Source organism: Alligator mississippiensis, chromosome 9 (genome assembly GCF_030867095.1).
Source record: "Alligator mississippiensis isolate rAllMis1 chromosome 9, rAllMis1, whole genome shotgun sequence".
Taxonomy (NCBI): domain Eukaryota; kingdom Metazoa; phylum Chordata; order Crocodylia; family Alligatoridae; genus Alligator; species Alligator mississippiensis.
This window is the reverse complement of record NC_081832.1, coordinates 76,879,593-76,902,052: the sequence shown is the minus strand read 5'-3', so window position 1 is coordinate 76,902,052 and position 22,460 is coordinate 76,879,593. Positions and strand designations below refer to the sequence as shown.

The 22,460-nt window shown below is 49.2% G+C and overlaps 2 protein-coding genes across 2 annotated transcripts in view; both read right to left on the bottom strand.

Moving 5' to 3' along the window:
* Positions 1-1,108: 1,108 nt before the first annotated feature.
* On the bottom strand, positions 1,109-15,914 carry SAP30L (SAP30 like). The gene is given in 5 exon segments (XM_059733424.1): positions 1,109-4,349; positions 6,553-6,651; positions 8,608-8,683; positions 8,685-8,723; positions 15,892-15,914. Coding segments are annotated over 5 exon segments (351 nt in total). The 3' UTR covers positions 1,109-4,235.
* Positions 14,952-22,460, bottom strand: part of GALNT10 (polypeptide N-acetylgalactosaminyltransferase 10) — a 98,161-nt gene continuing 90,652 nt past the window's right edge. Inside the window, exon 12 of the mRNA XM_014609916.3 lies at positions 14,952-21,872. Coding sequence (XP_014465402.1) covers positions 21,705-21,872 — 168 coding nt within the window. The 3' untranslated portion in view covers positions 14,952-21,704. The remainder of the gene's footprint in view (positions 21,873-22,460) is intronic.

Below are 22,460 nucleotides of genomic sequence, written 5' to 3'. Positions count from 1 at the left end.
AGAAGACCCTGCAGTTTGCCATGCAGCCCCCTCCTTGATTTCCATGGATCCCTGCTCCCTTACCACTTCCAATTACCTGCCAAGACTTCCCCTGAGACTTTACCTTTGCATGTACCAGGAGACAAGTGCACGGACCCTCCCATTCCCACATCTATGTTTGGCATAAAACACCCATTGCAAACCCAGCGCCCCGTCCTGCTGCAGCGATGGGTTGCTGTCTGGACCGCTCTCTTTGCTATCACAACTCTTCTGAAATAAGCTCCTGCTCTGGGCTCTGTTGGCTCTAGATTTCCTATCAGAACAGCTCTGAGCCCAGCCGACCAAGTCCGGCTTTCAAAAGCCACGCGTGGTATTTTGCAGACCAGACTGGTGAACTATACCGAGGAGAGCGCTCCTAAATCCCCTGAGAGGTGTGACCACACGCACTGGGCTACAAGAGGAAAGCTGGTTCAGCCCTTGCGCTCTGCCCTTTTGCATCTCAACTGCCCAAGAAACACCGCGTTTCAGTGCAGCGGCTTGCTTGGGTCCGATAGGCAAGACCCGGGGATGCAGGCATCGCAGACTGGGCTTTCTCCCCCTCCTTCCCTCGCTGATTTGGCTAATTTAGCAACTGCACTTTCCATTCCTCAAAATGCCACCACCCCAGCCCAATTCCCTCGTTGCACACTTCGAGCTGCCCTGCTCACCCCCTGCAAGATCAAGGCATGAACTCTCCAGTGATTTTTTTGCTCCCCTCAACAAAAACTGATGAAGAGCAGAGGAGCACCGTTGCAGGATGAGATTAGCCCCCTGTGGGAAGCACGTCGGTGCCGAGCTCTACACCCAAGGGCTTTGCCTCTGAGAAAAAGCCCCGTAAAGCCAACTGAACTGCTTAAGGAGAACTGGACCCAGTGCTTAATTGTGGTGGAGGCCTTCTGCACCGGGGAGCTTCCACCCACCGAGAGCTTGGACCAAACCATCTTCCGAGGCCCTGCCACCCCCGCCCAAGTGCGTGGCCCATAGCCCTCTAGACAGAAACAAGTTTGTAAAACTGAACCCCCCCCCCCCCCCCAAAATAATAAAAGAAAAAAAAATCGAAACAATAAAAATGCAAATTTCAACCCTCCCCTTTGTGTGAGTGAACCAGGCCAACTAGAGCAACTTCTGCTCTCCCACCTGTCAACCAAACCCCATCCCAAAGCTGCTCCCCGTGTGGTTTCACACCTCTGAGCCTCAAAAACATTGAGGGTTTTCAAAAAAGGATTTATAAAAAGGCAAGGAAAGTTGGGAAGTACTTGTGATTGGGATGTGACGTAAGGAACCCAATATGCATGATGGCATGACACACGGTGACAACCGCATTGTTGCGTTTCTGGTAATCAAGCACTGAAGACTCTTCAAGAACCACAGGTTCCCCTGAATATGGTTGTTGCTGCTGAATTGATGTGCAAGTTCATGTTTTAGCATGGGAGCCACACATATACCCCCCCAAACGTGCCGGCGGTGCTCTTGCTGCTGTTTCTTTGCTCCGTCTACATTGAGAACAAGAGTAAGGCATTTGCCAATGTCTACGAGGCAAGAGGGTGCCAGGGACCCGACAACCCAAGGTTTCTCTGCTGCCAAGCTGTCTACCTTGACTGCTAAAGGCTGGTAAACAGCCCTTCCTTCACCATCCCAGCTCACAAGGCCGGTCTGTGAAGGATAACAGTTTGCAGAGTGAAAGCCACGATCCAAATGTGCATCATTTGCAGAAAAAGGAAGTTTTCTGGATCCTGTCTCTGCTCAAAAGCATTTGCGTGGACACCCCTGGAGCAGATGGAGCCTGCCCCTGTATTTGCTTGAAAAGAAGCATTTTGCTCCTGGCTGTTAAACAAGAGTGTGAGGGCGACACACTCATTGATGTGTGAAAACGAGGGGTGTTGTTTAATTTGGGTCTAGGCAAACCTGCTCCTGAACTCACTGACTGATTTTCATTGAGTCCGGCCCTCTGCTTACGTAAGCAGACTCTGCAGAAAACCACAAAGACCCTGCAAGGTGTCTGTCCTGACTCCTTTTAAATCAAGTCTCTTTTGATCGATGGAGTGATTTTGCCTGTTCATTATCAAAGGGACCACCATGGTGTCAAACATTTATGAAATACCAGTGCAAGACACTCCCTCGCCAACCTGCAGTCTCCTTTGCTGTTTGTGCCAAAGTCCTTTCAAGATAAATAGTAAGATGTTAAAATCCATGCTGAATCAAGCCTGTGAGGATGTCTGAAACAACCTGCACTGCCCAGAGCTTTGGATTAAAAGGGGACAGTCCTGCGACAGGACGTCATTCCTGCTCATAACACAGGGCTTTTGAAAATTGCTGATGTTTCTTCGACTTCCTTTGGGAATATAAGCAGACCCTTTGAAGCCGTTACAAATGAACTCGACTGGCTTCAAGCGGTATCACCTTCGCAGATGCATCTATTTATAAGTTCACGAAGTTAATGCTGGAGCTCTCCAGGTCTTGTTATGCGGCACCGAGTTGAGCTTGCAACTCTTATGTCGAGTTATTCACCAAAGCTAGATCCAATTTCAGAGTATTGAAATGCACTGCCAGCAAAGTGCTCACGAGGTGCAAAAATGAAGTTTATTTCCTACCTATGGGGACTTTTTACCATTTTGTGCCATCTACATGTTTCCCAGAGCCTGACGAAGGGACTTTGATCCTGAAAGCTTGCAGAAAAGGACAATTTTCTTGCCATTTTCCAGTTGGTCTAATAAAAGGTATAATTTTGGAACCACGAGTTCTAGTTTTTTGCATGTCACCAGGTTTCTCCACTTTTACTTGGCTGCTGAAGGCTCATTTGAGAATATGCTCACGAGGCAGAGTCCTGGCAGATCAGAAATGAATGGAGACATGAAGGTCAGACCAGCCGGGGAAAGGAGTGATGCTGGGAATCACAAGGCTCATCTTGAGTGGACTGGAGGTCACTGGAGAGCTGTAAGTCACAACGCACTCTCTTTTAGTCCCTTTTGGCAAAATAGCATTCTGTTGCAAAGGCTGGTAAGAGTACCACGGCTTGACATGACAAAAAAAATCAGCGTAATTTCAACTTCGTAACATTTAAAACATGCACTTGCAAAGAGGACCGGTGTGCTATGCAGGATTCGTCTTAGGAAAGGTATGTCTGATGCTTGTGAAACATTGCCAAAGACAGCGCAGGTAGATCCCGTCTCAAATATCATCCACTCGGGCCAATACACTGGACTCCCGAATGGCGACAGATCTACTAACCCTGTCCTGAGATGTCTGAAACCGAGGCAGCAGGTGTGTGATGTGGATTTGCTAAAGGCCAGATTGGGTATGAAAATTCAAGTCACTTGTGACTTATACCTGATTTGACACAAAGATTAAAGGCTGGTGCCTCACCCTGATGCTTCACCGACTGCCACTGAGCCTCGAATTCAAGAAATACAAATGAACTTGTGCAGACTAACAGGGACATCGCTAACAATACAATTAAACCAGGGTATTAATCTGTACCGTTGGCCTTAATAACTGCATGTTCTGAGAAAAAGCAGACATTTGCAAATGTCTATCTGAATTTAGTTGAGTACTGAGTTCTTAAATAAGGTAAAGCAGGTAGAAAAGTTTGGGAAGAGCTGTTTAACTTCCCTATTACACCAAATGAAAAATTAATTGTGGATTCAGCAGACGGTGCTCACCGCAGCAGGTCTGCTGAACTGAAGCACTGGCCAAAGTTGGGGATTTGAAGCACTGCCTTAAGGCAAGGTACTGCGGGTTCAGGTGGGAGCAAGCCTCAGACACGCTTCCAACCTGCGCACCTCGGTTTTGAATTATTCCTCCCCTGCTGTTTCAACCTTGTGCCAAAACAGGTGCCAGCTTTCGGGGTGCAAGCTGAGACCATGGAACAAGTCTTCCTTGTGACCTAAATTACATTCAGAAGATTTCCAGAAGTATGTGACTGCACCGCCTCCACAAACTCCGTCGTAAAAATCCCACCGATTTCTTTCCTACATCCTATGATCTTTATTTCTTCGTTCTAATGGCGCTGAAATGGCAAGTCAGTCTTCACACACATGCATGTTTTAACATACTCCTGGCCAAGAGTGTCTATATTTTTCAGTTATTCATATTTACTGCTTTTTAAAAAAGAAACCTCAATATTGTTTAATAGTCCATATAGGCCTAAAATGCATAGGATACAACCTGCTTTTTCAACACCTCACTTCTTCTTGTCCAAAGTCCATCTACTTTTCATTCTAGCTGCCTTCTGATTTCTGGTCCCGTCTGCTCTTGTTCTTCACCACGTAGATGAAGTAAGGAAGCGTCTCCTTCTCATTCACGGGGATATTCCCAAAGCGATGGCCGAGGGTCTAAAAGGACAACATTTAAAGAGGGAAAAGTTTGTGAATGAGAGGCAGAAAGAGTCAGAGCTACAGCATCATCTTTGGTCCTTGCGAGATGGATTTTAACTCGCCAAGCGTAACACACTTTTTATGCAAACATGCACCAATTACAACGGTCGGTTCTCATTTCCCTCTTCATTATAGCTGAAACGTGCGTGTGAAGAATTGCCTTGCTCGGTTAACAGTATCAGTACCCATTTACAAGTGGAATTTGGAAGCCAGGATCTCCTTCTGCCATAGTGAAATCATCTCTTCTAGGAAAGCATTACCAGAGATAACTTTGCATTATTAGTAGAAATCCCCTCAACTCCACTCCATGCTCAGTAAGCTTGGAGAGTATGTTTTCCCTGTAACTTGGTATCCTAGGGAAAGCTGATGAAGAGCTAAATCACCAAGCTTTGCTACGTGACCCAGAAGTGGCAGAGATTAATCACATCTTTGTCCAGATGAAAACGTGTTGGGGAAGCTTTCGCTGGAAGGAGCGCAAGGGGGATCCGCAATGCAGAAAAAGCAGGGATGCCAGCGGGAACGCTTCACCAGAGACCCTGGACTATTAGGCTGCTTTTTTCCCCCCGTGAATGTAAAAACCACATCATGAGGGCAGAATTACAAGATGCGTTTTCTCCTCTGGAGGAAGCGCCTCTTTTGGTACCCGACAGCTCCAGAACTGGCTGTGGATGCAGGTTGAACAATATGAATCTCTCCAAGAAGACTTACGAAAGTTGGAGTTTTTCTTACGGTGGGTTAGAAGCAGATGTCCAAGTCTCAGGCAGAAGAGATTCAAGTGCGGGAGCCGGACAGGGATAGTTTCATAGTTCCTAGGTTTCATAGGATCCAGCGTAGGGTCAAAGCTGCTCAAACTGCACAGGAAATCTGGGAAATGTTGGACAATTTTAAGTTAAGTTCCCCTTAAGGTTAATCTCTGCATGCATAATATTTTTGCTGGGGCAAGCAATGGGAATGCACTTCAGTACGCAGCGTTTGATGGCGGGGGGCGGTAGTTGAAAAGCTACTTACTATTTAGATAAAATGCCGGATCCACATGAACGAGGATGCAGACCTCACCCTTTACAATCCACTCTCTCACACCATGCTGCATAATATTATGACCTGTCATTCTGTACTTTAGCTTGAAAAAGAGCAATAAAACATTTAATAAAAACTGCTTGGATGCGCCTAAAGGCCTGTCAACTCAGCCAGAACAACACGAGCCATATGGTGGTAAAAGCCCTAGCCTGCAAAAGCAGGATTTCTTGAAAAAGGCAATCAGGACTCAGAATAGAGATGATCTCTTTTATTAGACCAACAAGATTTTTGAAAAAAAGAAAAATCTTTAATTTTTTTGCAAAAATCTTGGTCTAATAAAAGAAATCATCTCTACTACCTATGAGTCCTGATTGCCTTTTCCTTTAGACCAATACAGCTACAACATGGATACCCGATTGCTTTAAAGGCAGGGTTACCCTGAGCTAAGAGCAGATCTTCCCTCAGGACACGTTCAGAGGAAGTCAGGGCAGCAAGCAGAGATGCTGGCAGTAGCCTGAAGCAAAAGAGCTGGCTTTAGCCCCAGACAGTTTCCTTAAGGATCATCCCCAGGTGAAAACCATTCATTCCCATGTCTCTGGTGCAGGACTGAAGCAAACATCTCTTAAATGGGTTACCAGGCAGGTACCGGACGTCTGGATCATGGGAGGATTGGGCTAATGACTTTTCCAATAACAAGTGGGTATTAACAGATAATATGGACATTTAAAGTGACTGTTAAAATGTGAGCCAGGGCTTTGCTTTACAGTTGTCCCTAGCTAATGCTTGTAAAACTGCAAACAGTGGCCAGAAGAGCATCCCATTTTTTTTTATTCTATTTGCTGTTCCATTAAATTCACTTCTTTAGTGAAAAAGTAAGGGGAGGAAAAAAAAAAAAGTCCACGTCAAGATACCCTTTAGGAACTGACTTCTAAATCTGTTTGTCTCCTAGCAGGGGAGAGAGTTTATAGTTTTCTAGGAGGACATTTGCTGGAAATTCATGGTGAACCATCCCATACTTGCTAGTGAGAGAGTTGCAGCAGGGGTCAGTGGCCAGGAAGGCTGTGTTTGATAGGGATCATGGGATATACATTTTTGATAAGGGGAGAAAATACCACCCTGCTCTCTACTCTCTACTCCCACTTACTTCTGCTAGCTGCACCTCGTTGAGGCCGGGCCTAGTTTGTACTTCATAATGCCTTTTGTAACGTCCCAGTGTGTTCACCTGGAGCTGGAATCGGTCAACCTGGTAGAGATACAACAGGATAGGCAGGGAAAAACGGGATGAAAACTCGCTTCAAGGTGTCGGTCCATAATGGCTCTAAAAATAGCACTTGCTGACTTGACCTGGCTGCTCCTCATCTACCTTCAGAGCCACAGCTGCTTGCATTAGTGACAAACATAAGTATTCTTCATGCCCGTTAATGCCATCCAGCCAAAACAGCCTCAAGGTGAACGGGAAACTCTCTCGCGCACCATCAGCAGGGCTGTTAGCCAACACCCAGCCATGGGGACAAGCTCAATGACGCTTTTGCAACCTTGGCAATCCTTCTGCTCCCGGGGAGCTTAGATTTGCACATAAAATATTAGTTTAGCAGCCACTAAGGAAATTGCTTATGACAACACACACACACAGGGCTTTTTATACTGTGAAGAATCAAAGTCATGGATATTTCAAGCTGTCAACACGTGATTTCTACAGAGTGAAAGCAACCATCCATGGAGAAAGGGGAGGTGGAAAGCACATACAACTACAACAGGAGATCCTGCCAAAAGGCCAGGAAGGATGGAGGAGCCACTACTATGAAGGATGAACTGCAAAGTGTCTTCTCTTTCTGTTTGAAAGCAGTCACTTTTGCAATGAAATGCTGAACGTCACTTCCCTCTTCCCATCTAAGGCAGCGACTGCCAGACCACGGCACATGCTGCACGTGGCATGGGCAGCCTGTGTGCGTGGTGCGTAGTAGACTGGGGAAAAGGACAGGGATAGATAGGGCAGGGAGCAGAAAGCAGAGCAGAGCAAGTGGGGAGCATAGGGCAGTAAGCAGTGCAGATCCAGCAAGGGAAGGGGACTGGAGTGATGCTTTGGGAGGATGCAGGATTAATTTGTTGCATGCCTACCAAAAAAGCTGGCCCCCTCTGCTCTGGCTCACGAAGCCTAGCAAGTGAGCTTGTGCAGTCGCTATATTTTAGGGGCCAACTGGTGCCTGGCTCCTGTTGTAACTGAACCCAGCTCTGCATTGCAAAGCTTTGCTGGAGCGGTGGTGTCAGTGAGGAGGGCGAAGACCAGCCCCTTGCTCCAGCTGACAGTCATTCGGCGTGCACACCCAAAGCCATGCTGGCGCACGAGCACTTCTGCCAGGTTGGTTAACACCGTTTGGGGAGACGGTGTGATATACCAGCAGAAAACATCCCGGCCGCATCTTCTGGTACCCGCTAGAGGGCTCTGCGGGCACAGCTACAGCCGCAGGGGCGGTCAAACAGCCCAGTCCTCAACAGCGTTGTCAGCTGTATGCCAGAAACACAGCAAAAGTGAGCAAGCCTAAGGGTGCAGGGAGAAGCTTATTGCATATTGCAGCATCCCAGAGCGTAGCCACAAGTGCGTTGCATTCAAGGTGTAGTCTCAAGCCCTGTGTGGGCTGCCTCTGTCTCTGTAGTGGGATTGGTGGTAGCCATGACTTTCCAAAACGATGTATGCTGTGAAAAGAAGAGGACCCGATCAGTGCTAAAAAGATCTTTTTTGCATGTGCGTGTGCTAATGCCAGAACTGGAACAACAGGCCGAATGCCTCCAACACACTCGGCTGCGGCTGTGCACACTGGGTTGCAGAGTTGCATGGTTTCCAAACGTTTTTTTAACTCCCTTTCCATAAAAAGCGCTGAATGAAAAGTATCAGAGAAGATGCAAAGCTAGGGACTGACCCATCCAGGGGCAATGAAAGACAATAGAAAATGCTTTCAACGCACCAGGATCCTTCCCATCAAAATAAAAATTCTTCTTCAAGACACTAAACGCCTGTGGAAGTAACTCGGCTGCAGTTTAAGTGGAAAGGAAATATTTTTCCTGGCCATGCGAGAGCACTCTAATCCAATACACAGTTTTCCCCCCCGATTTCAGTGACTTAATGAGACACAGGCTTCATGAGACATAGCAAGCATCACGCAATTTCAACAGAGAAGACACCGTCTGGCGCGATGCTTACCTCTGGGACATCTATTGCATGCTCAGGAGAGTCTCCCCCATCATCGCTGGTCCGCCTCTTCCTTTTGTTTCGGACGCCGAATGAAATGCTTGTGGAAATCACTGATGTACAGGTGCCTTCACCTACGGGTCACAAGCGGCAAGGTAAGCTAGCACAACAGACACTGTAGTCAATTAGACACCAATACACACAGGACATCTATTTTAAACACGGTGCAGCAGCATGCAACATCATCCAAAATCATCCTGAATGACAGAAATGTGTGCGTGCACCGTTAGGACTGATGAAGGGAAATACAAGCTAATGAAGGACTTTTCCTAGTGGGGTAAACTTCGTGAAAAGCATGATTTTCTTTGAAAAAAAGGTAGTTAATTATTCAGCCCCTTTTTCTGTGCTTGGCAGGGGGGTTGTGCCTTCCCTTGAAAACTATTAGTGGCCTCACCGCCTTGAATGGGACCATCCATGTAGATAAAAATGCAGTAGGACAGACCCTTATTACTCCTATCACGACTATTTTTTGATCCCCAAATGCAGACACACTCCTGCAAAAAACGCATTATTTTTTACATTCGAACGCGGTCATGGAAGTGAATGTCACAGCGTAAATCCAGGGTTTTTACAACAGGTTGCTTCAGCTGGAGCTCCTAAAGTGTCCGTCACAGTAGGATGATCTTTAAGCAAGCTCCTTCTTTAGGATATATTTCCTGATAAGAGTTAGCATAGTCCTAAAAGGAATTTAATGACGTGAGGAAGCTGATGCTAGCGGACCACAGATTCTTTACCCCATCTCATATCCGTGCATTTCCAAGCATGGCGTATGCCCTTAATTCCATCTTTTCCACCTGTATTGTTATGTCAGTGGTCTGACTTCCCTTTCCACTTCTGTGGATGGTTCACACAGCCACAAAAAACATGTTCCTAAATGGAAAGACATGAGCGTGCTATGGTCAGGGTGAAATACCCAATTAAAAAAAAAAAAGACTAGATCTGAAGCTAAGTGATTCTCCTTAAAGTGATACTTTTTTCCTCTCCTGCCCTGTGAAAGAGCCTACTAACTGACCATCCATATCGTGGACAAATTCAGCTTAAAATATCTTCTAATTTTTTTTCAGGCATCTCAATCTCACGAGCTGCTACAGCAACAGGTTAAATGGACAGAGGATGCAATGCGTGCGGATGGAGTCCCGTGAAAGAAACCGCTGCTGAAGGGTGTTCGTACCCGAAAGTTTGCAACACACAATTTCTCCAGCTATTTAGCTGGTCTCGTAAAAGATACCACATGTACCCAAAACACCTCATCTGCTACTGAAGCCATGCGCTTTCACCCACGTGCAGCCGGATGCGACAAGACACCGCCTCATGCTGTCGCTACCTGGCTGGCAGCAGACACGCTCTGTACCCAGCAATGAACGTGCTTCTGATTCTTCCTTTTTTTAAACAAAAAAGAGATTGCATGCAATATTCAGAACAGATTGGGACTGTTTTTAAACTACCTGCTTCAAGAGAAGCCCAGGGTTTCAAGAATGCAAATACTTCCAAGGTAACTGCAGCAAGCTCAAGCGGGGGGAGAAGAATTGAAACCTCCAGGAGCGTAGCATTGTGCTCTTATCCTTATTGCATTTCCTCCTCTTAATTTCTCTTATTAATTTTGAAGCCTGACCCTATGCACCAAAGTGCTGGTAACCACTCCCTGTTTGGTGTGTACTCCCCAATTTTATACGTGTGCTCCTCATTTCACCATCTAGGTTATCAGAGACAGTATTGAATAGAGCTGGGCCTGAACAGCCCCTGAAAACAACCTCCCGGTCTGAGAGCATAATCGGGGCTAACTATCCTCTCGAACGTGATTTTTTCTGGGCAGTTATACACTCACCTTATGGCAACTTCATCTAGATCGTATTCTCCTTGTTCAGTTTGGAGAACATCGCATGGGACTGTTTCAATGGGATCAAGGCGTATTACACATACCGCTTCCCCCTGGCTACACCAGCTGCTCTGTCCAGCGCCGATAGAAATGAGATTGGTTTGATGCAATTTGTTCTTGACAAATCCACGTCGGCTGCTTCCATCACCTTGGTATCTTCGAGGTGCTTGGACATTGATTGCTAACATTTTTTTTTGTTTTTATAAGCATCTTTCCTGATACTCAAGTTAGCCCGGCTGATCTCGATTTTCCCACAACCTTCTTTTGTCTTTTTTTTTTTTAAAGATAAGTCTTTCCCCGATCCTCTGGGATCTTTCCTGTGCTCCAGGAGCACTTGAAAATAATCTTAGGAACGATTCCTCCAGTGACATGTGCTGAATTACCTTCAGACTTCTTCTTTCCTCATCGAATCCCTCCTCATCGGGTCTGAATCTCACCTCGTTTTGCATTGCTCTTTTACAAGAGCCAACCCGCATTTGTGCAATGAATTATTTACTCAGCTCGAATACACGCAGGCCAACATTTTCCACAAAGCCCTATGCGCTGCTGTGGTTATTGAGAACCAGAGAAAGGAGAACCAGTACAGAAAGAGGCAATTTATGCTCTTATTTGGCATTTGTATTTCTCCCCGTTGGTGACATCCGGCAGCCCGACTCCGGGGCAGGGGCCCAGGCCCTCATGCAGAAGCTGACCCCGCCACGTGTGCTGCATCCACACGCTCAGATGCCAGGACCTGTAGTTTCAGCAGTGGAGAAGACAGATAGAAATTGTTACTGCTCCAGCATTCATTGAGCTCAAGTTTAAAGTCTGCAAGCTGAAGCCATGACTGTTGCTAATCCAATGGTCACCGCAGGACACTCATTTCCATCCCCCCCAAAATACTAGCAACCCCCATCCCTACCTTGACGTACTCATACTGGCAAGAACTCCCATCAGATCACACAGAGCAATCCCAACTTTTGAGCATCTTTGTGGACAAAATAACGTAAAGATGCATTATGATAAATGCAAAATAATGTCTTGGGTAAGTCATTTGATGAAATATCCATGGAATATGGGGGTGGAATTAAACTTGAAGTTGTTAAAACCTACAGACACTTGGGTGTGATGTTTGCAGCTTCTCCATCAATGGTCACCAGGGTGTCTCGAGACGCAGGCCTCCCCATCACAAGTCATTCAAGTTGCAGGTTGAGAAGTTGATTTTCCCTTCACTCACCCAGGCAGTCTTTGTGGCAAGGAGCAAACAGCTGGTTCCTGGGCTCTTCTTACTCAAGGAGTGGTGCATGAATGTGGTTGCTTTTCCTGACTTGACTTGCAGGCTTACTTTGGAGAAAGGGGGGGGAGCTGCAACAGCGGCAGACAGTCTCAGTGTGCTAAAAGGGGAAGCAATCCCAGGTTAACTGCCCAGGTGTGTTTCTAACCCTGAATCAGCTTCCAGCAGGGAAGACTCTTGGAGAAGCTGGTCTGGATGCCCTGTCCTGGCTACCCTCGGTTATTTGCCATAAACATGAACCCGGGCAAACATCTCCAGGCGTCAAGTGGTGGCCTAACCCTCATCGTTCTCAGTGCAAACCAGGGGCCCTTGCTGGCATCAGGATATAGAGGGTTTTTCTTCTGCATCCCTGCTGGTGCAATAAGTGGGCTGTGGGCAAGACATTTCTATAAGCATATCCACTCCCCCCAAATCCCCACTCTTTATTTAAGCTCTGCATTTAATCAAGCTGTGGATTCAGCGTGACCACTGAAGACTGTTTTAATCTCTGGAGCATTTTATTGCTGTATCCACCGTCACCCTAGATCGGGCAACACCCAGCACAAGTGCCAGAGCATGGCACGCAAAGGCACGCACTGCCACAACAAGGATCAGGCCCCACCGCCCAGCCCGGCATGCCAACTTCTTACAAATGGAGGTTGCCAATGGGTGTTTTTGGCACTGCCTCAGATGGACGGCTACAAAGAGGGGAGAGTCTCCCCCCTTGGTACAGCTGAAATAATAAGATAGGTTTGCTCCAACGCTGTTCCCAAAGGGAAATTGCTAAATTGAATGTTAAATACCTGCAGGAACTGCACACACAACGATAGCTAGATTGAAAAATCTATCTGGGGGAAAAAAAAGAAAGAAAAGCAGGGAGGTCTGGTACAATTACAGTATCCTCTGGCATATTTATCTTCATGAGCTTTTGAGATTTGTCACTCCGCTCGACTAAAACTAGCTGCCTGTAAAATAAACTGCTTTGTGGAGACATTCTTTATTGGGTTCATCTCGCCAGCCGGATCGAGTAATTCTCTGTGCAAACAGCAAGGGGGTGAAAAACAACGTTTCATAAACCCATCAGAACAGAGGCAGCTTTATACCGCCGGAGCTGTAATAATGGTCTGCCCATCCCAGTCTCCCTAATTTGGTTAGGACGCGCGCTGCTCGGACTTCGAAATCTAACCGCGGCACTTGCCGCTGAAACGGAGAATTGGTCGGAAGGATCAACACGCCGCCCGCTCCTCCCTGGGGTGTTTTGATGCATTCACGCAAAATTTGGGCTATCCACCCTGCTCTTGTCCAAGGTGCTTGCCGGTGGGGTTTTCTAGCCAGTGGACACTCAGCTTACTGCAAACAGGGGAATTTCTTCTCGCTCCGCTCACTGGATCTCCCCTTTTCCATTAAAAGTGTGTGTTCAATTCAGGCTTTGTGTAGGGCGGAGCGAGAGCAAGACCTGGGCTTTGCCTTGCACCTCCAGCCTCCTGCAGATCTCAGGTTTTCTTTTTCCAGACCAGGCCTGGGAAGGACAACACGTTTGGTCATGCAGTTGTGTGCAAGCACATTAAGTGCATAAAAAACCACGGTGTGGCAGAATAGTCTCCCTCAGCACAGCGCAGGTGAGCAGTGAGCAAATTACACCAATACATTTCTGACACGCTTCTGAAGCCAGGGCTGGGTCACGACTTGGACCCTATAACAGGCCTTGGACAAGTCCTACACACTGATTTTTTCCACCTACCTGTGCAACCGCCAGTGTGGACACAGCTGGAGAGCTCACCACGGACGTGGGGCATTTATTTGCATTGGGCAGCATCTCTGTCTGTTGTACCTTTACCAGACGTCACCCGCCTCTCCCGCTGGGAACAGCTCTTGGCTGCGGAGCATCTGCAGCACGGCTGTACACGCATCGCACGCCTTCTAATCCGGGCACACAACTGAAGTGAAAACAGGGGTGGTCCAGATGAGCAAATCCCCAGGGTGTTTGCAAGGACAGAGCATGGGTATATCAAACCCGGCGGTCCCTGCTAGAGCGGCAGGCTCTTTTTTGGAAAGGACACTGTACCGTGAAAGAACCAGGGCCAGGTAGGACTGGGCACCATCACCGCGGGGAAGGGAAAACAGTAATGCAAGTGGGCAGTCTGTGGTGTAAGCAGAGCTGTCCTAACCTTGCAGGAAAAGGATACGAGCTACGGGAAGTCAGACGCATATGGGCTTCTGGGCTTTAGCTCTTTCCTCCCATAGCTACATACCTATGGGCAAACAGAAGAAATGTTTCAAAGCTGTTGAGTGCGGCTTTAAAATCGGAAGCTCCTGGAGAAAAACTTCCCACCTCCTGGCAGGTGTCACGCTGCCAGGGGCCCATCACGCTCCCATGGATGGGGGTGCCCAGGCCGCCACGGGCCCATCACGCTCCCATGGATGGGGGTGCCCAGGCCGCCACGGGCCCATCACACTCCCATGGATGGGGGTGCCCAGGCCGCCACGGGCCCATCACGCTCCCATGGATGGGGGTGCCCAGGCCGCCACGGGCCCATCACACTCCCATGGATGGGGGTGCCCAGGCCGCCACGGGCCCATCACACTCCCATGGATGGGGGTGCCCAGGCCGCCACGGGCCCATCACGCTCCCATGGATGGGGGTGCCCAGGCCGCCACGGGCCCATCACGCTCCCATGGATGGGGGTGCCCAGGCCGCCACGGGCCCATCACGCTCCCATGGATGGGGGTGCCCAGGCGAACTGCTGGGTTGCACCCTGCAGAAGGGCAAAGGAAATAGAAAGCCTGTCCCACTGAGTGCCACCCTCCCATATCTGGCAGGAAAGCCCCACGTTCAACACCCCCTTCTTAAGTCTTGATTACAGCAGCTTGCAGACTGAGAAGAAACAAAAACCACGTGGGCTTTTTCTAGGCAGAGTGACCCTACGGCCGGGCAGCGGCCAAAGCCCTCGTGTCTGATGGCTCTGGTGTTCCCAGGAGCGTAGGTGGGAAAGACGTTTCCCAGGAGGGTGACACAAGGCTGCCCAATGATCCAAGCGTGAGGGTGGCAGCAAAACCATGCTCTTGGCATGCCCCGACCAGGGCATCTGCTCCGTGAGAAGCAGGTGGGGGAGAAAGGGGAGCAAACAATTGCCGCAGCAAGAGCGAGTCACTTCTGCAGACATCGAGTGTCAGAAAACACATTAAAAATTTATTTTAAATATATTATAAAAGGAAGTCCATTCAACTTTTAAAAACACTATGCATTCTATCCGAACGATCTCCGACGTATGAAAGCGACTACATTAAAGTGCTAGACATCCTTTGCCCTCCCCGGCTGTTAGGAGCTTGGTCCTAATACGCGCAGAAATAAATATACACTGCTTTAAGAGGCACCGTCCAGTTTGAAAGTCAATAAGTTAAAATGCATGCAGTACAAGGAGTGAATGAACTCAGATCGTACCACCGAGGCCCCGGAGGCTGCATTTTAAACTGACATCCTAAAAGTTAAGGCTATTTGTTATTACCCTAAGGGCTAATGTTTTAATCTATTAGCTCGATTAGTTTGTATATCATTTCTTGAGCCACATTCACATTCATCTGCTTGCTAGCTGGGATAAGCGCTTTCCTCCTCATGCTGAACGAGTGGTTTTAAGACCTTGTGGTTCCTCCGTGGCGAAGAGCGAAACCTCATGCAACTGCTGGAATCGCTGCAGCCTCCTGGGCAACGCAGAAGCATCGGGAAAGTTGAGGACACAATGTGAAGAGAGGAAGAGCCTGGTCAGCGAGCCCAAAACACCCGAACAAAGCTACTCGACTCTGGTTTTTACGACGGCTCATGCGTGGGTCTCGGGGTGACGCGTGACACTGAGCGCGGCGCAGGGGCAGGTCACTTTGGGATGGTTCCACCTAGAAGCTGCAACCCAGACAAGGCAAGCACGCAGCTTAGTCGACGGGCGACGAGCCTGCAAGCGAAGACGACCCTGTGCCGCGGGATCTTCGCCTCTCGGCATCCCCAGTCTGGACGCGCCACACCGTTCCTCCGACGTCGCTCCGAATTGCATTCGCCAATTGTCACTTGGATTGAATCGCGCGACCCCTCTTCATCGGTACGTGGCAGGGCACTTACCGGAGGAGGTAAATATTACCCATGTTTACAGATGGGGGCACTGGGCACTCAACCAGCCGACCAGTAGCTGAGCTGGGAGCAGAGCCCCGGGGCACTGGGCCAGGCCGTCTCCCCTGCAAGTACTTGAAGCTTTGCAGAAACCCCGGCGGTGGCCGATACGCCTCTCCCGTAGGTTGACGACGCTGCTTTGCCACGTTATTAATCCGTATAAAATAAAACAAAAACAAACCATTAGAAGATCTTTGTGGCAAACGATCCTTTCAGAATGGAAACAGCAAAGCGCTTTGCTGGTTTTTATGTTTGGTAACGGCTGCCTTGGGCATTTAATGCTCCCTCCGCCGTGGGCTGTTAACTCACAAGTGCGGCACTCAGCCTTCAGCGTTCGGGTGCATCTCATTACTCGTCTGCTTGCGGGAACGCAGGGGCCGGGAAGGGCAGTAACGCGGCACAACGTGCACCCCTGACCCTCACGCACTAATGAGCCAAAACACAGCCAGCCGGAGGGGTGAACCCCTGCCAGGCTTGGGGGTTCGTTTCTCGCCCAGCGTTACGGGCCGATGGCTCCCAGCTGTCCCCACAGCCCAGCCACAAACATTTTCCATCCTGATTGCAGCAAAAAAAAAAAAAAGACAAATGAAAAGCCTGCTCCCCTTCAGCCAAGCGCTCCTCCAGGTCGCCCGCGTGGCTTCTACGCGAGCAAACCCACTGCAGTCGCTTGGCTCTGCAATCGCTCTGGGGACATGGTGCTTACGCCAGGCGGCTGTGCACCGAGCTCACAAGTGTCTTGTAGGCTTTGAAACAGGCCGGCTCCCAGAGAAGCACAGGGAAAGCTTGCTGAACTGCCTGATCCAGTTTAAATGCCGCGAGCAGCTGCAGAGCGGAGGGAAGACGACGAAGGATCAGAGGAAAGCACGACTGGAAGGGACCTTGCCAACTCGTCTAGTTCAGCCACCTGCTCAGGGCAGGAGCATCCCTGACTCGATCATCCCACCCATGGGTCTGTCCAACCTGCTCTTGAGAACTGCCCAGGATGGAGATGCCACCGTGTCTACCCATCTGTCCAACGCTTGACCACCTTCAGAGTCAGAAATGTCTTCATTTCCGACCTAAATTTCCGCTGCTGCAGATTTAATATCAGTAGGCCACTGCTGCTAGTCCTGTCCCCTTGGTCACAGAGAAAAGCCCATCTCCATGCAGGTATCTAAAGAGACTTATCAAACCATCCCCCACTGTCTTCTCTTTTCCAGACTAAATGACCCTAGTTCTTTCAGCTTTTCCTTGCAAGTCTGACTTCCCAGGCCCCTAAGTGTCATTTTTGTTGCTCCGTGCTAGACTTTCCATTCTGTCCACATGCTTCTTGAAGTGTGGGAGCCAAAACTGGACACAGGACTGCAGGGGAGGTCTCCCAGGGGCTGAATGAGCGGAAGAATCACTTCCTTTGATTTGCAAGTGATACATGCTCCTTTTGAAACAACCCAGGATGCTGTTGGCTTGCTTTTTTTTTTTTTTTTTTTGCAACAAGAGCACACTGTTGGCTCATATTCAGCTCATGGTCCACTGCTTTCTTGTTACTTCTGCATTACGGCATTTAAATGTTTTCCCCACGCTTCCCACGGATCCACGGTGCCGACTTTATAGAAGTCATCTCATTAGCCTTTCGCTTCGGTGGACGGACCTGTGGGACTGTCGGATAGAGACCTCGTGTCTGAACAGTTCAAGTATAAAATTGCAAAATCCTGGATGCAGGTTGAACAGATAAATACATGTGCCTTTGCCAGGGAGATCAACACAAACAGCAGCCAGCCGAGAAATCCTGCAATTCAACATCTGCTTAACTCCTACTCGGGGCCGAGAAGAGGCTTCCATCTTCAGCCTTCACATCGAGTGTGATGAAAAGCAATTCGTAGACAACCCAGTGCATGTAGAAACCCAGGGGCCTCTGCATCTTCCGACCCCACCTTGCAGCCTCTTGCCCTCCTCCCGTTTGCACATAAAACTGGACATTTAAAAACACGCACACGCACACACCCGAATGGTAATTGCACAATGCATCAAGCTTTCTTGCAGCTCCCTGCCCCCCCGCCCTCCCTCCCTCCCCCTAGCCCCCTTCACTCTTGTCCAGCAAGGCACTAGGAATTGGTTCAAGTTTAAGCATTTGCTGTCCATTTGCATTTAAAAAGGCACGTCTTTATTTTAAGGATGCTGTATTCCTCTTCCATGAAGCCCAGCCCATCATTCCTCTTGGGGAAGGGGAGAAAAAAGAAAAAAAACCCCAAAACACTCCTTTCTAAAGCGCACAGGACACCAACCCCGTCTTGTCTGCTCGCAGGGTCGGGCGTTAGCACCGCTATGAAACAAGCACGAGCTGGAAGAGCGTTCGGTGCCCACCTACGTCCATGCAGGTCCCAGAGCACCTCGCGGGCATGATGCCCAGTGGTGCTTCAAGCAGCGTGACTTATGCAGCCAAGGGTAACGCTGTAAATAACCATTTTGGGGGTAAAAACAAAGAGCATGTGCTTCCCATTAAGGGCTCGATGGCGTGAAAGCCCCAAACTTGACTCACATGCAAACATGAGGATGTCTATGGATTCATGCCTAAGCAATTTTACTTATAAATAACTAAAAGTAATTGGAATAATTAACTGGCCTGCCCAGCAGAAGCTCAATTAAAGATGTGGATGGTGAAATACAGTTTCTATTTCTCAGTCAGCAGGGGGGCTGGCAATGGTAATACTACCCATTAGTCAACAAAGCCTGTGGGGTACCGACACGTATAATTAATGCCAGTAAATTAACAGATTGAGGAAACCACCAAACCAGCAGGCAGAGACGCTGGGAATTCACAGGATGCTCCACCCAAAACCCAGTGCTTTGTCAAATGGGTCAGCAACACACCTGGATGGGTTAGTTTTGGAGAGGACAGCTTCTCGGCTTCTGTGCCGAGTCTGATAGCCACGGTGCCGGTGTTAGCGGGCACGTGTGCATCAAGCAGGGACTGCGTTAAGCCCACCTACCCATCGGGCGCAGGCTGCCAGCCAGTTTCTCTGAGCGCAATTCAGATTGCTGACTGGGAGGCAAAAGGCTGCCTTTCCTATCGCTACCTCCTCTCTGCAGCCAGCATCTGCCAAAAGCTGAGCAATGGAGAGCTCCAAACTTTGCTCGCAAGGTGAGCCCAAGTACAAAGCCAGTCACATAACTCAAACAGAAGCGGATCCTTTCATTAGGTGAGGAACTAAAATGCAGGCACTAATGTTACTAGCTGCAGGGGAATGACCTGCCATAGATTTATAGATCATTTACCGACTTGGTGTCCCTATTATAATAAACTGGTGCCATTCTCATACAAACGGCTTCTTGTTCCATGGGTACTAAAACATTCATAAAGACATCTCGTCAGGCCATTTAGCGCTCGGCAGTCAGTACCGCCAGGCTAACGAAAGCATTAATAACTTTGAGGAAGCACCCAACAGACATGCAAAGCTCTGGAAATCAGTGCTCTCCCCCAGGGAAGAGGAAGGGCTCCCCCCTACAGACACTCTCAAAGCAAAAGGGTCCCTTAATCAGCTAACGGTGACCCGGTGCAACGTGGGTCTGGGCCCTACAGCCTCCACCGCTGGAGCTGGCTGCTGCTCTTGGGGGACCAGAAACACGGCTCAAGAAAGGGCACTCGTGTGTGCCACGCTCTCCTCTCCGCCCTCCCAATGGGGCACAACACAGCAAGCGGCAGCATCCTAAAATGAAACCTCCACCCACTCCCATGCACGAGTAACCTGCACTGAAGTATGTAGGCATGCCAAGAGGCATCTGAGGCCCTCCCAAAGTGTTGCAGCATGAACGGCTGAAGTCCTGCCTTGTAGGAGAGAGGGGAGCTGCCAGGGAGCAACCTCGTGCAGCATGGTGAGGAAGAAGCCTGGATCATGGAGCTTTTTTTGTTGCTGTTATCAGGTCTTCCTGCAACCTCATGGCTGCTCTTCCCAAGCCAGTGGTTCAGCCCTTCCTGATGCCCATGCCTTCCTTTCCTATTATGCCTGTGGAGACAGCAGGTCAAACTGAGAGCTGGGCAATGGCATGGCAAATGTGTGTGGGCAGCATCTTGGCAAGAGTTAACTGTGGGGTGACTTATGAGTCCTGCCATCACCTAGAGCTGGTCACTGCTCACTCTCTGCTGCAAGCATCTACCACGAAGGTTTCCTAGGACATGAGTCGAAGAGTGGATGCCCCACCTGACAGTGTGGCCAGAGGCCCAGCTCACCAGCAAATCCCAGCAAAACCCTCTGGCTATTTTCGTTACCAATAAATCAAGATGAGCTAGTCCCAAATCCCTATTGCCCAGCACCCAGTATACTCCAGACAGCATATTAACTTGCTGCAGACATCCAAGAGGCAGAGCCCACCATGTCCTTAGCCTGCACTTTCCTTCCTTTCATCCCAGTTCTGAATCCTGCTTGAAGCAAAGAGGCTGCCCATCACATGAAGGGTACGTGGCAGTGTGACACGGGCACGAAGACTAATGCTCTGAAGCAGTGGCTCTCAACCTTGTCAGATCCCAGGCACCCTCCATAACACTTTGGCATTCAGCAGCACCATTGCTTGAAATCTCTGGGTCTATCTTGGCAATCACGTGTAGGTGTTTATGCACCGAATAGTGCTAGTATTGCGTGGCATCTTGAAAAGGGTCTCGTGGCATCCCAGGTGAGAACCGCTGCTCTAAAGCCGTGTCCTCCTGGGGGGCTCCCTAACAGTGGTGTAAGCTCCAGTATTTACAAGGGGAACAGCCACAAACTACAGACAGATGAACGATAGGGTCATGGAAGACCAAGGCCCATGTATAGCCCTGGAGCTGGATTCAGCAAAGTGCAGCTGTCTGTACTCCGTATGAATTTGGCTTTAAGCCTTGAAAAGAAAGTGGGGCTGCTCCCTGGAGCGGGCTTTTCCTGCACAAAGCCCTGGGGTGCTCTCAGGCTGCCTCCTGCTCCCCGGGGGCTTGTACTCGGTGCTTTTCGTCCTTTAGAAGTACAAGGTGCCACGACTACCCGAGCTGCAGCCTGCAACATTGACAAGAAAACCCTTCCCTGCTCCTTGGCACGGCAAGACCCAGTAATGGGAGGCAGACAGTAAGATGCACGGATGTTTCCCACTGCTGCCCACCATTTACAGAAATGTGTTTCAACACCTGGCCCTGCCGCCCCATGCAATACATCCCTCGTACTCATGTCTTCCTCTGGAAGATGCTGAGGAGGTCCGAGCTGCCCTGGGTGTATTTTAAACCGGGCGGCACAGAAGACATGCTCCGTGCCACGTTTGTTCTCTGTTCTGCTGCACTGGAAGCCCGTGTCTATGTGCCAAGGTCTCCATTACACGGGCCCTGGGCTGTATGCTCGAGTGCAAGGGATGCCTAGAGGTAAAGTGCCTATCTGGAACCGTGGTGGCAGAAGGGGAGGGCAGCACTGAACTGCGTGCAGGGCACAGCGATCGCTCGTGGCCACCCCAGCTGGGGAAGGAAGGACCCCATCCGCACTCAGAGCATATCCTGCAGTGCCCTCTAAATCCAGAGCTCCGGCTCCCACCTCGGCCCCGGAAACAACTCTGGCCAAGCCGCCTGCAATCTCACCGTCCCCGCAAGAGGATGCAGCATCTTCAAAATAAAGCCTGGCCTGCCCGCCATGCCCCCTCCTGAGATTCTCCCTTTTACCTTAATTACCTATTGTTTTTAAAAAAAATTACTCTTAGAAAAATTTTTCTGTCACCCTCCCCAGTAAAAACGTAGAGCTGTAAAATAGAGAGAGCAAGAGCACGAGAGAGATCTGCAGTCTTTAAAGGTCGAGGTTCCGGTTAAATTTTTCCAGGACTGTTGAGTTCATGTGTTCAAAGAGCCACTGCTGGGTGGGAGAGGAGGGGTTGCAGGTGTTCATGAAGATCTTACGGTCGCTCTCGCTGCAGTCCATGCAGCTGCTGCTCACTGGGTGGTAGAGCGTCTTGTCCTGAGGAAGAGAGATGGGGAATGAGTGTGCTGGGCAGGTTTGGTAAGGAGAGCTCTTGAATGTGGGAGTTAGGGATTAAACCTCGATGTCAGAACTTCCTAGACCTTAACTGCTGGAGGCTGCAAGTGAGAGAGGAACAAGGGAAAAAACTCTGGCCATGCCCTATTCACTCTCCCGTTCAGCATCCGCTGTCTGCCCCTGTGCGATGCAGAAGACTGGGCAAGATGGACCCAGGACTCATGAGAGGCCCATTTGACTACCATTGACCTAGCACTATAAAGTTTTCAGGGGAGGGTGGAGGGAAATTTCCTTGGCTTTTCCCCCTCCAGCTGTTTTACCCCTCACATTCTCTTTCCCTCTTTCCATCCTACTCGCGAGCTTCTTGGGGGCGGCATCCGTACAAGATGGAAAGGACCTGGGGATTACAGCATTTAGCCAAAAGCCTTGCTTAAAGGTTTATGCTCTTGAGGAACAAAACCTGTCTAACTGGTCTTAAATGTTGCAGCACTTGACACTGCCTGTATTAATGGATACCACCTTTCCTGTGCAGGACCATCCTTTGCATTTATAATGCTGCACCCAGCCTGC